The sequence below is a fragment of the Aulonocara stuartgranti genome (assembly GCF_965226115.1).
Source record: "Aulonocara stuartgranti genome assembly, chromosome: 5".
NCBI lineage: Eukaryota > Metazoa > Chordata > Actinopteri > Cichliformes > Cichlidae > Aulonocara > Aulonocara stuartgranti.
In genome coordinates, this window is record NC_138943.1 from 7844845 (window position 1) to 7859614 (window position 14770).

At 37.1% G+C, this 14770-nt stretch overlaps 1 protein-coding gene across 1 annotated transcript; it reads left to right on the forward strand.

Annotated features, from left to right (window-relative positions):
- Nucleotides 1-245: 245 nt before the first annotated feature.
- On the forward strand, nucleotides 246-14435 carry LOC309706610 (plakophilin-1-like). The gene is made up of 13 exons (XM_082533308.1): nucleotides 246-1128; nucleotides 3008-3099; nucleotides 3967-4382; nucleotides 4494-4641; nucleotides 5506-5713; nucleotides 7018-7186; nucleotides 8835-8952; nucleotides 9359-9535; nucleotides 11212-11382; nucleotides 11522-11675; nucleotides 11892-12078; nucleotides 12252-12336; nucleotides 12688-14435. Exons 1-13 carry the CDS (start codon nucleotides 756-758, stop codon nucleotides 12760-12762), a joined length of 2373 nt encoding a protein of 790 aa, XP_082389434.1. The 5' UTR covers nucleotides 246-755; the 3' UTR covers nucleotides 12763-14435.
- The last annotated feature ends 335 nt before the right edge of the window (nucleotides 14436-14770 follow it).

Genomic DNA, 14770 nt, shown 5'->3' on the forward strand with positions numbered 1-14770 from the left:
TCTCAAAAGGCTATTTACAGACTTTTGTTGTGCAAAAGGAACTTGTATTGTAAATTTTAGCAAACAAGTAAGTAGCACCTTACCAGTTGTGCTTTTTTCTTGTGAGTTATTATTAGTCAAGTTATATTATCCTGTTATGGGACATATTGCACACAATATAAGTCAACAAAGTCAACTGTTTTGTTTAATACTTTTATTTCTTTTGCAGCATGCTGTAGAAATTGCAGCCTTTTCCGGCTTTCTCTGTGCTCAAGGAGGAGGAAAAAGAGCGTGTGAACAGGTCTAAACATGGGTTAACCTCACTCAACACTTTCTTTTTCCTTCTCCTTATTTGCTTGACTTTAGTTGGCAACAAAAGTCTTGTTTCCATGACACAAACAACACAACATTTAATCACTCAGTTATTCAATCAGTTTTTACTCCTGTGATTGTTTTTAAGCAGATATCTTTTGAGTGAGTGTCTATTGACCTTTTCAGTTCAAACAGTGTGTGTGTGTGTGTATACAAGTTCACTTTGCTGAAATGTGTGCTTTAAATCTAGTATTTTCTCTCGTTGTCATAGGCTTTGGTTAAACAAAAACTAAACCTGGCATTCATTTCTAGGTGAATAATTACTTGCAGCATAACTGCAACTACAACGAAGTTACATAAAGTAGAAATATTCGATGACAAATAGACTGCTTCACTGTTATTATTTTCCAGTACTTTAAACGCGCCTATGTTATGTTCTTTGCCAGACTGTTTCTTATACGTATATGTTAAAACAACAGAAAAAAGTGAAAGTGTCACGCTACGGCGGTCCTGTTGTCCTATTGTGTCCGTATGGGCGCGGTTTATTGCGCAGGGCAGGGCAAGGTGCGCTTTCTTCAGACTGCACGTTCGGCGGCTGTCGAATTTCACTTATCTCCCGCGGAGCCGTCGGGACATTTAGAAAAATGTCGAAAGGAAACCCGTTAAAATCTGTCATTTCCATCGGGAATGTGGACGACACGTCACTTGCGATGCCGTCGGTTAACCAGAACCGAAGCGCACAGCAACGTGTCCTGGAGCAAGTTCAAAGTATGAAGCGGACAAAGTCGAAGTCCAGCACCAGCAGCAGGAGTGGATCTACTTCTTTGTCTCCAACAAGTAAGATCAGCCACGACACCCAGAGCACAGATACAGCTTTGGACGCTTAGGAGTATCAAGGAGGAGATCTTGGAGATTGTGAGCCTGAAAGTGAAAGAAAGCAGTTAAAAACGTTGACCCTGTCGTCTTCTTCAGGACTCAAAGGCTAGCGTATAGAAAGCCATTCAAGAAACGTGTTTCCCTCGTTTGGGTTTCGCCGTTTAAGGTCTATACAGAACACAAAACCATCTCTCCTTAGTCCCTCAAGACGAAATTCATAACTTTTTATGTTCGAATATGAAGCCAACATAAACCAAAACTTCATATTAATATGATAATCATTTGTAGATGTTTTTGTTGATAATATTCTGTTTTTAATTACAGAGAAACTGTAGCTCAAGCTGAATAATACAATGCATCAAAGCAAAATGAAAAAAAGGACTTTTTGTTATGGTTATAACAAGAGAATCAGTCTTAGAATGCCTTGCTATTGGTTCTCCAAGTCTCTGGATTCTAATATTTTTCTGAAAGATTACCTGATGCATAGTGTTTGATTGTGCTGGAGAGTACTCGACATCAGCTCAACGTCAGCTTTGAATTAAGATAGCATTTGATTTGTTGCATATTCATGCTTATTCATCTGATCATTGAGCCCTTGTGTTCCATGGGTGCATCGTCAGGTCAGGAGAGGAGACCCCTTGCATCAGGATATAATTTTTTTTTTAATAACTGATAAATTGCTTAAAGGCTTCAGTATTCTTGTTTTCATCCTGTTTTCCCCCCAGTAGTACTGAGAAGGCATTTAAACATAATTTAGGCTTTTTTGTTAACAAAATGTACTGGTTGTGCAACTGAATGTACAGCATAAACTGCAAAGAAATATTAATGTCACCTCTGATCTGTGTACTTTTAAATCATATCTACTGCTACTACAAAAAAAGAAACAACACAAGCAAATCACATACCTGTGTTTGAAATATAAGAAATATTTTGAAATAAGAAAGATAGGTGCAAATTATTTAAGTTATTATAGATGTTGTTTTTGACATAGCTCAGCTTTACTATACCACAGGAAGTATGACAAATGTTCATTTACTATAAAAAGTGTGGGGAGGAAATAATATTTATTCACAATATAACATTTAACAAAGATTGGATTTTTTTAAGAGACGCTACATAACCTAAATACAATTCACAAACTGGGGATTCAGAGTATCGGTGCAATAGAAATGACAATAGAAGCCTGTATAGCTTTAAAGACAAACGTAAGATTGTTATGAACCGCAAATACTGCAAAACTGACCTTACAGAGCTACAATAGGATGCACTTCAGAAATAATTTGAGTAATGTCAGCAAGCAAGTCCAGCACAACACAGTCTGCAGAGTGTGCACATAAAGGTCAGTAAACAAATGGACACTTGTTCAGCAGCCTAACTAACTAACAGAGTGCAATCAGTTATGTGGGTGTTATGAGGAAAGGCGTAATAGAGTTAAAAGAGAGCGCGCGGTGAAGCTTTCTTTCAGGAAGAAACCAAAAGTTAGTGGATGTCACATGTGTAGTGTTACTTTCTCACAGAATTTAATGGATTCATAAAATGAGAGTTCCAGTGTGACCGTTACATGTTTAAAGACAAGAACCCTTATAGACGCTGATATATTTATGCTCCCACTTAAGGCCACTGCTTTCTACTAGGCTGAAGTGTTGTCTAACTTTTATTTCATTTCCTTCTTTTTTCTATCAGCACGGTAAATTTATGCATAAACACTACATCAGATATGCTGACAGGAAACAAGAAGTTTAACTTTTTTTGCTAAAGGCAAATGCTGTAAATTAGTGATCATAAATCAGGTGATTATTGTACTGTTTTACAGCTTAAGAATGTCTACATTTCTCCTCAGGCCCTTCGTATGACTCTGTGTTTGAAGAAATTCCGAAATCACCGCAGAGCACAAATGGAATTATGCTTCTCAAGAATGGCTACTCTAGAAGTGTAAGATTATGAATATCTTTTTTTTTCACTATTTGTAAACACAAATATTTTGTGACATTTAGGAATGCTTCCTGACATTTTCGGAATTGTGGCAAAAAACTACCAAAAGACATTATTTATATTAGAGCCTTATTTTAGACTGTATTAAATTTAAAAAAAATACCACATACATTATATCATCTTCTTTTATTAGTATTATTATTATTGTTTTCGTTGTTTAATTAGTGGCACTATTATCAAAAATTTATTTATATTTTAAAAAAATAAAGGAATTCTTAAATCAACCATCAGATAGTGGGTGAATGAAATATTCCACTGAGACACATTGTGGGACTTGCTGAGAACGAAATTGTGTAACAATGGTCAATCATTAACCCTTTGAGGGTTGGATTCAAAATCGCACATCAAGTTTAATCTTGTTTCCTTATTTTTGTTTACGTGTATTTTTGGAATCATTCCAGAGTCAGAATATTTTTAGAGACAAGTCTTGTGGGGTAATTTTTGCTCAACACCCAAACCTTCTAAAATCTTACCTGCATTGCTATCTTTGGGAAGTACTGATTTATCATTATTTTATTATTTTATTTCTTTTATGTATATGTATAGATGTAGCTATCTATCTTTGTAAATATAAGGTTTGAATAGAAAATGTGAAGACACAAAAATTGTTTTCAGATCCTTCCAGAGGCTCTTCCCACAAAAATCTATTTAACAGCTTGCCAGGCATTACACCACAGGGTTGCAAACCAAAATGTTCTTTCACAGTTTGATTTGCTCCATGCGAGTCTCAGTGCTGGTAAAATAAGTCTTCGTGACACAGTGATATATTTGATTGCAAACACATGTATCTTTTTTGTGGCTCTGCAGCTCAGCTATGAGAAAAACAGTACCCAGCAAAAAGCCAACATCTCCCAGGGATCCAGTGCGAACAGATACCCAGTATCTTCTGCCTATCAATATAAGAGTCACTATGCCCCTGTTGGGCCTATGGGAGCCGGTCAGAGCAACAGCAGCCGCAGCGAGCCCAATCTGGTATTACATCAGCGCACTGTACCATCGCGTTCGGGCCCATCAAAGAGAATCCAAACCATGAAGACTGGTGCCAGCAGGTCACAAAGAGCCACCAGCCAGTTTATAACGAGGACCACGGTACCCCCACCACAGTATGCTGCAAATGGTCAGACTAAAGCAAACAATCAGTTCATATACAGCCGAATAGACACAGTTAAAGCCCCAAAGCTGAACGTTACCGAGCCTTCATTCAAAAGCAAAATGGATTCTGGGTGAGTCGGAAAATACAGTTTATCATTTCCTGAATTTCACATTTAAATTTTATGTTATGATTAAACAAAATTGCTAATAAAAAAACAAATATCTAAATATTTTTTTCACAGCTCCGATGGAAATGCCAAAATTGATAAAGTTGATATTACTATGAAGGAGGCTGTGGACTATCTAGCCAGTGATGAGGAGACGTATCAGCACTGTGGAGCTTCCTACATCCAGCACAACACTTTCATTGACGACAAAGCTAAAGAGGAGGTAGCTTACCTCATTCTTAATATGTTCTTAATATGTTCATATGTTTTTATCTTATCTTGCTGTGGTGTTGGAATGCTTATCATTTCCTCCTAAGTGTAACCTGGATCAGTATTGCTTTTAGGAGACATGGCAAATGACAAAGGTGAAGGAAATACATGGAATATGAATCACTTGTGTTACAGTAAAAAGCACCTTCAGCTGACTTTTGTGATGTGGTGCTATATAAATAATCTTTTATTTGATACTCTAAAAAATTGCAACTGGCATATTACCAAAACCAGTTAAACTTAAAATCCTTCAGATTTCAGTCATAATTTATTCAGTGACGCTTTATTGGATTTGTAGTAGCAGTGAATGCAATTTCCAATTACAGCAAATGCTGAGTAGCCGTTAAATTATACCATTGTTAAAATGTACTTTATGGTCTTTAATAATGCAATCATTTTATATTAAGCTTCACATGGATTCAATACTAAATGATCACCAAGGCACAATGTACATTTCAATTCCTTTAATTTTAAATATGTTTATATTGTCTATCCTGTAAAATAGTCAGATGTCTATTCATATTAATGTACAGAATTCACCTGCTTGCTGCTACTACTGCACATTCACCCAGTGTATATACTGTATGTATGTATATATATATATAATGTTCTTCCTCTACACCCCCCCCCCCCCCCCCCCCCCCCCCATTTTTGCACATGTCGAGGAGCGTGTCAGGCTACATTTCACTGTGTGTTATACTTGTATAACTATGCATGTGACAAATAAAGAACCTTGAACCTTGAACAAAAATCATTTTCTTTCTAACAAAAAAATGATTCCAAGCTGCACTTAACCTGAAGTCATGTGTTCCCACAGGTCTTAAAGCTTAATGGCATTCCTCCGTTGGTGAATCTGCTGCACAGTCCCAGTTTGCAAGTCACCTCTACAGTCTCAGCTGCTCTTCGTAACTTGTCCTTCAAAAACGAGAAAAACAAAGAGGAGATACAGCGCTGCGGTGGCATCACGCAGGCTGCTGCTCTGCTCAAAGATGCAAACTCTTTAGAGCTACAGAAACAACTGACAGGTAAATATTATCACACTGAAATATGCACCTCTATACAAACGGACACACACCTAACCAAACAAGTCTGACAGGGAGCCACTGGTGTGTAGTATTACATAACAGTGTTTACATACTCATCAAGTTCTGGCACATTATATATGTTTACTGTTTTTCAGAGGAAACTACCCAAACGGCTTTCATTTAGGTGCAGTTAAACAAGGATTCTGTAAATGTGTTGAAGAAGGAACAGTTAACTCTATGATTGCATCTGAATAACACGTAAAATAGTAAAACAGTTGAGAAAACAGCCAAATACATATATAAACCTAAACCTATAAAATCAGCATGAATTCTTTTATATTTTTGCGACAGGCAGTGATTGACTATTTCACTCAAAAAAATAACTCTTTGAATGAACATAAAAAAATCATGGAAAGAATTTCCACGTATTTAAATTGCTTTATTTTAGGATTATGCAATTCTGTTATTGCAACTTGATGTACTTGAGTTGGACTAACTTGATTAATTAATGATGATTCAACTGTTTTACTACAGTTGAGTCCAACTTAATTTAATTGAGTTGATCCAACCCATGCAAATTACGTTAGTGCAACAAAAATGCTTAATCGTGATAGAAAGCCATTTATTAATGTGGAAATCATTTTACGTTCATTTAAAGAGTTGTTTTTTTGGAGTGTTCAACAAAGTGTAACAAAGTCTAGAGTCTGGTTAACATAAAATGTTAATGGATTTATAATAACTTGCACTCCTCTTATCTTTACCAGGGTTACAGTGATGCTGGGGCCTATCCCAGATGTGATAGGGTGGCAGTCAGAGTACTGGACAGGTCGCCAGTCTATCACAGAGATACAGACAGCCATTTGCACTCATGTTCACAGATATTTTAGAAACTTCAATTAACCTAACTTATGCATGACTTTAACTGTGGCAGGAAACCAGAGTACCCAGAGAGAACCCACTGCAAGACCTTCTTGCTGCGAGGCAACAGTGCTAACCACTGTGCCACCGAGCTGTCAATCTAGACTTAAAAAAATAGGGAAACTATGATTACGAGGCTTTATATAGAATTTTCTTTACGTTTTTGTCCTTGTCCAGGTTAAACCGCAATAAATAGCTAAGGCATATACGTAGTGTGTGTATTGTTGTCTGTCTCTTCTAACCCTAGTGATTTTCCTGTGGTTTGAACTCTTGTGTGAGCTTGTGAATTTTGTGAATACAGGCAACTAACCACTCTTACTAGATTGTATCATGTCATCTCAACAAGAATAAATTAAGTTTCCGGTCATGTTTCCTTATCTTTCCAGGTCTTCTGTGGAATCTGTCTTCTGTAGACCATCTGAAGCCAGAGCTGTTGAAGAGTGCACTGCCCGTTTTAATGGAGCGTGTAATTCTTCCTTACACAACAGGTCCCAACCAGCTCAATGGGAACAGTAAAGATGCTGACATCTTTTTTCACACCACAGGATGTCTTAGGTAAGAAGAAGCGTGTTCTAGCGGAGCATCACCAATGAATTCATTGCTTTTCCTTTACTGTTTGGTGTTTCTGAGCAGTGAATACATATCAAACAACCAGTAAAGTTTGCATTATGTAACAATCTTTTATAATTGTTTTCCTTAATTACTGATTTATTTTACTGGGTTATAATGATATGAGATAGAGAAGGTTGGTGATAAACCAAAGGCAGCATAAAACTGTGTAAGAGTTGGCTTCCTTCACATGTGAGAGGTCTTAAATAATCATTATGGAGGTGAGATTTACAGATTATACACTGACCAGGCACCTTTTTAAGTACACCTATTCCACTACTTAACATAAATATCCTATCAGTCAGTTACATGCAGCGACTAAGTGCATTCAGGTTTGTAGACACAATTAACAGGATCTGCTGAAGCTCAAACTGAGCATCAGAATGGAGAGGAAAAATGACTTCAAGTGTGGCATGGTTGTGGGCAGATGGGCCGGTCTGAGTATTTCATAAACTGTTGATCTACTGGAATTTTCTCACACAACCATCTCTAGGATTTACAGAGAATGGTCCAAGAAAGGGTAAATATCCAGTGAGCCTTCTTGATGGCTCAGAACAGAGTTGAATGCCCTGGCTTCTTTCAGCTAATGAAGCAACAGAAACTCAAATAACCACTTGATACAACCATGGCCTGAAGAACATCACCTCTGAAACCGTAGTACATCGAATGTTAAAGCACATGGGCTATAACAGCAGAAGTCCACACCAGGTTCCACTCCTGTTGGATAAGAAACTGAGGCTACTGTGTAGACAAACTCACTGAAATTGGATAAAAGAACATTGGAAAAAATGTTTTCTGGTCTGTCTTGATCCCTACTGCAACACTTAAATGGTAGTGTCAGAATTTGCTGTAAACAGCATAAAAACGTAGATCCAGCCTGCCTTGCATGAACAGTTCTGGCTGCTGAGGGTTTCTGGGATATCATCTTTGCACGCCTTTGGCCCCTTAGTAACAACTGAACATTATTTAAACACTACAGCCTTCTTGAGTATTGTTGTTCCATTGTTATAATGGATGCACACAAGGTAGTTTATTAACTCAAAAATCTGTTTGAGTCAATTTGAACAAATATGTATGAGGTTTTTTTAAGGTAAGCTAGCTTCTTTATCAGGGTTGCTCAATGACTCATTGGGGTTGCTGCTTTTGAAGGATTGTCTTCAGAGGTCTGTTGTAATTGTTGGTAATACATTGTAATCTAATAACGTAGAGTATGATAGGGTATCAGCTAAAAACATGACTCCAATCTAAAGCACCTGCCTGACTTCCTGTATTATTCTACATTGCAGCTGTTTATTTTCTGTTTTAATAATGACTGTACAGGATTAACATTGTTTACTTTTAAGGTAAGGTTCGATTGTTCTTAGATGTGATTTCTTTCAAGGGAATTCTTGATACCTTTTCTGAGGCCTTGTGTAACTGCTTTAGTCTGACAGATAAACACAGTGGAGTACATACAATGACTGAGTAAAGTATTTATATACTTTGCTTGTACTTTCATATTTTTACCAATATTAAAAAGTAGATGGGTTTGCCAACAGTATTTCTTACTCTGGGGTGTCTAATTAGCATGTATCTTGTGTTTTAATTTCAACAGAAACCTCAGCAGTTCTAAGCAAAGCTACAGACAGACAATGAGAAAATGTCGGAGTCTGATCGACTGTTTGGTCGCTTATATCAAAGAGTGTGTGCAAACAGGAAAAGAAGATGATGAGGTAAACTGTGTGAAAAGCATTGTATATGTAAGTTTTGCATAACATACTATAGAGAAAGCAGGGTAACTGCTGTGTTCAGCTTGTACATATGTTTTTAGAACCTAGAAAGTTCTCAAAAAGTGCTATTTTTTGTTTTGTTATGTAATCAAATGATCTTAAAGAACCATCTGTCATTTTACAGTAATTTTCCATAATAACTCATGATGTAATTATTATAATTATTGAAAATCTGTCTCCATTATTCTATGTTTATTATTGTAGGGTTACAGTATAAAGCGCCTTGACGCAAATGTTTTGATTAGGTGCTATGTCAATAAAAATTCATTTGAATTCATCTTTTTTATTAGTTTACATTGCACATGTGTATGACTGTTATCGTCTCTATGTTTTCCCCTGTTGAAATCAGTCAGCCGAAAACTGTGTGTGCATCCTGCACAATCTGACATTCCAGCTGGAGGCCGAGGCTCCTGAGCTGTTCATCAGGATCAATGCTTTGGGTAAAAACATATACAGGGGCAACAGCCAGGACAATATCAGTCCCATCGGTTGTTTCAGCACTCGGAGCAAATCACTAGAACGTGAGGTGAGAAAGACATATTAGAATGAATAAAGTCCTAAGTAGTACTTTTGAACTATCAGAAGTAGTTTAAAAAGTGCCTACAAGTACCTGTCAGTCTAGACAGAACCTGTTGTTCCTACCTTTCCCCTCTGCTGGAAGGGTGACAAATGATTTATCACTTGCGCCAACATTATAGAAGTCATTAATAATTCCAGTGTTTGAAATTGACAGTGACAGTGGGAAACTTTCCGATCTGGCTCCTAAATGTCTGTGATAATTGTAACCTTATACTTCAGTCTGTTGCTCATTTGATAAAACGTTTAGAGCTAATTCAAAACAAAACTGACATGTCCTTGTAAAAAAAAAAACCCAAAATAAACTAAGAGACAGAATCTTCAAAATTAGTTTGGGTTTGTATGTCAGTTTTTAAAGCATATTAGCACTTAAAGAACATACATTTTTTATCCTGAATAGAACTAAACGCAAAGGTTTATTTATTCAAATAATTAATCAATAAGAGAAATACACATAGCATACCGATCAAGTTAATTTAATTTGACCAGATTCTATTAAATGTATTGTTTTACATTTTACTCATGCAACAAAATTACATGTAAAGTTGAAAAATTACTTAAAATCAATGTTTTTTTCAGTGTATCTGAAACTGATGCTTAGAAAATGGTTTATATCTCCATCTCACCATCTCAATAGTTATTTAAAAAATGTTTACTCAAAAAGCAAAAAACCACAGTTCTTAGACATGCACGGAAATGACTAATCCAATAGTCACAACAGAGACTGAGAAATCTTTTAATAGTCTTCAAATCTCGTAAAGGCGTGTCCCCTTGGTACATCTCTAACTTTCTCTTTCACGGTTGGCTTATAACCCAAACAGACCTCTAAAGTAAATCTTTTACCAATAAACAAAATTGTATTAAACATTTTGTAGAGTTGCTACATGATTTTTGGGGGTGGAGGGATGAATTGTTGTGTGGTGTACTTGACCCTGTGATGAAATGGCTTTTTTTCTGCATTTTTACTCATGATTTTTCCTTTAACTTAAAGTACATTGACATCATCTGTGATAAAATGTGCTGTATAAAAAAAAATCCAAATAGGCACATTAATAAGGAGAGCACGCAGGATGGGTTTCAACATGTAGTACCGTATTGCAGCGGTCTCCAACCTTTTTTGCGCCACGGACCGGTTTATGCCCGTCAATATTTTCACGGACCGGCCTTTAAGGTGTCGCAGATAAATACAACAAAATAAAACTAGTACCGGTACTGAAAAAAAGACGATTTATTCATAACACACTTGAAAAGACCCAGGAAAACCGAGTTAACGATAAAAACGATAACAAAATAATGCTGAAAACCGATAAAAACCCTGAAAACCATACATTTCACACCTGAGCCTCAACTCTTGCAGCCCGGTACCAAACAACTCACGGACCGGTACCGGTCCGAGGCCCGGGGGTTGGGGACCGCTGCCGTATTGCATTCAATACCATCACTTTTTTCTGAATTGCCCAGATTTACTTCATGTTCCTGCAAAAATTGTTATGCACACTGTGAGTCTCCACTACTTAAAAAGAATCACCTGCATTTAGAGATTAAAAAATGCTTTTTCAACTCATTTATGGAGGACAATTTAGTAGGCCAGAGATAGATAAAGATCTTGCTCTCTTTCTTGTCCAGTATCATTTTGACTTCCCAGTTATTGAAGAGTCACAACCTGCTGGGGCAAGCTGGCTGTTTCATTCCAAAACCCTGGAGAGTTACCTGTTTTTGCTTGGCTCTAGCCAGCGAGAAGAAACACGGGAAGCCTGTTGTGGAATATTGCAGAGTCTCACTGCACAGGAAGGCCTCGTAAGGAGAAATATGTTACAAATAGCTGTCTAACACTGATAAAATTTTCACTTGTCTTTTAAACTTAATTTTGGTTGCATCTACAACTGTCATGTCATTTGCTGAGTTCAGAGGCTGATATGGGCTCTTGTATTCACAGGTTTCCAGGGCAATTGGTCAAACCATTGTACAGAAACTGAATGGGCTTCAGGTTATCAGTCCCCTCTTGAATTCAAAAAAAGTCAACCTGCAGAGGAGCACAGTGGATTTAATAGCCAACTTGACAAAGAACCCTGTCCTGCACAGTGCCATCAGTAAGAATTGGTTTTAATTCAAAATCTTTGTATTTGCCTTTATTGTGTACTTTATTTTAAATCTAAACAAAAGGCATTTTACTCTTAATTTTATCATCCTAAAACAATAGAATAGTCTTTACTGTGAAATTTATCATCCTGAAAAATTCTTTGCAGCTTTACAAAAGTTAGTTTGTGTTAAACAGTGAGGGGATTTTGTTTATCTTATCATTAAAGGTCGTAAAGGGCTTCCAGAGCTGCTGGTGATCCTCAGCAATGGCACCACGGGAGGGAATGAATCTGATGATACTCTTGCCATGGCCTGCCAGGCTGCCAGCTGCCTGTTTATGAGGAATCCCGAGATGAACAAGAACTTATTAAACAACAAGCTGATAAGCTCCCTGAACGATCTCAGCAAAAACATGTAAGATTCTTTGTTTAACTGCAGAGAAGTTGGTGGTTTGTATATGACTTAAATAAATAAACAAACAGGTTTATTTAAGCTGTGAGGAATATCTATGATTTGTTTGGAATTTGTTTTTGTAAAATGTACATGCTTTCAATCCAGTTTAAACACTTCCTTCCCCTCTCTCATAGATACTTCCCTAAATCCAGCAAAGCGTCAGCCCTGTTTCTCTGCAAACTTTGGTCAGACAAAGATTTACAAAGCTTCCTGAAACGGGTGAGTGCTAAGATCTGTCATGTTTGGGTGTGTCCTCCGATTATCTTACCTTAGACTCCACACCTCCCTCAGGTATTTGTGAGAATCACATGTAGAAAGATTGAAGGATTAAAATGCCAGCTTAAAAACGACTGAGACATGAGTGATGTAGCTGAGGAATCCCGCAGCTCAGGTTTTATAAATCACTTGGGGGACTTTGTTTGCACATGTTTGTTGTCAAGATAAATCATTTTTTACCTTTGCCATTAAAGCAAATGAGGTAAATGTTTGAGTTGAATGCACCACTTACTGTTAGACGAGTGTATTGACCGATGCAGAACACTCATTTATATTTAACTATTTATCCTGCAGCAAGGGATGAGCAAGTCCTTATTTGTGAATGACATCACCATGGCGGTACAGCGGTCACTTCAGGTTGTTGATTAACAGCTTATCAGACCTCTGAAAGTTGTTCAGTGAAGTAACTCACCTGCAATGTGTCTACACACCCACAGGACATAAAATCACAGAAGCAGAGTTGCAACATTTCCCATTTCATCCATAAACTCCACATAGTGCATCCATGAACAAATCACTACATGATCTTTTATATGATGTAAATTTCTGTTTCCTTGTTGGAATATGGGTGAAAGTCTAGTACAATAAGAGCGAAAATGCAGAAAGTGCACAGGCTCTTGGTAAATGCATTGAGGAAATCAATGACTGGTTGTGCCACAATTTTCTCCAGCTAAACAAAAACAAAACTGAGGTAATAGTCTTTGGCGCCAAAGAAAAACGATTACAGGTCACCAGAGAACTTCAATCTATACATCTAAAAACCACAAACCAGGCGAGAAATTTGGGTGTAGTGATGGATGCAGACCTAAACTTAGAAAAACACATTAAGACAATAACAAAGTCAGCTTACTATCACCTCAAGAATATATCAAGGATAAAAGATCTGATGTCTCAACAGGACCTGGAAAAACTAGTCCATGCATTCATCTTTAGTAGGCTTGATTACTGTAACAGCATCTTTACAGGTCTACCTAAAAAATCAGTCAGACAACTACAGCTCATTCAGAACTCTGCTGCTCGAGTCCTCACTAAGACCAAAAAAGTGGACCACATCAGTCCAGCTCTGAGGTCTTTACACTGGCTGCCTGTCCGTCAGAGGATAGACTTTAAAGTTCTGATGCTGGCCTATAAAGCTCTGAATGGTTTAGGACCAAAATACATCAATGACCTCCTGACCCAGTATGAACCATCCAGATCCCTCAGGTCATCTGGATCCGGTCTTTTATCAGTTCCCAGAGTCAGAACCAGACACGGAGAAGCTGCATTCAGCTTTTATGCTCCTTATATCTGGAACAAACTCCCAGAAAGCCTCAGATCAGCTGAAACACTCAGTTTATTTAAATCCAGGTTGAAGACTCACCTGTTCTCAGCTGCATTTGAATAAAGCACCAAATCCACACTTTAAGCTTAAATTTCAAAACTTACATTTAACTACTGATTTTATCTACTGTTCTGATTTTATCTGTTTTGATTTTATATACTGTTGGTTGTTTGTTTGTTTGTTTGTTAATTAGTTAGTTAGTTTATTTGCTTGTTTTAATCAATTTTAAATCATGCTTTTTATTTGTTCTTGTTTCTAATGTCTCTGTAAAGCACTTTGAATCACCTTGTTGTTGAATTGTGCTATACAAATAAACTTGCCTTGCCTTTTATTTGCTTTTCTCATTTTTAATGCTGTCATGTCATGTTTTTATATACAGTTTGTGTCCAAGCCTTCACTTTGGAACCGTGAGCTTGCATAAATATATAGTGACACAATGCCTCGGCTTTCATCTTGCACTAAAATGTGTGTCATAGCATGTAATGCACATGTAAAAAATTTTGACAATGCATAACATAACCAAATAAAAATAAATGATATTCTGTTAGCATTGCTGCTGTAGGACATTTGATGTGTATCTCTATTTGTAAATACAACTTTTGCTGTTGGGATGTCCATCTATTTCATATGTATGATTGCCATTTTGAAATTAGCTAGCTGTATTGAACACAGTACTGGTAATAAAGCTGAAATAAATATATTCTTTTGGCTGCAAAGGTAATCCAAGAATTTTGAGTAATTCTGAGTCCTTTTTCACGGTCACTGGTTCAGCATGAAGAAGTTTCCAATCTCATTCATGTCTTGTCACACCCCTTGACTGCAGTTTGAAATGCTTCAGGACAGATTAGCAACTCATCTCTCGCATTCTGTTTACTCCACCCCTATGATTTATTTTATTAATCCAGGCACTGCAGCTGTTGTTGCGCTCACTCTATTATATAACTGTTGACCAGATTTGAACTTTGGTCGTCCACATTTCAAACCACATAATCCACTGAACAGCCATGAGGGGATTTTGGGTCCGTGGGTGTTATTTAGATTTAGACTTCTGGCACA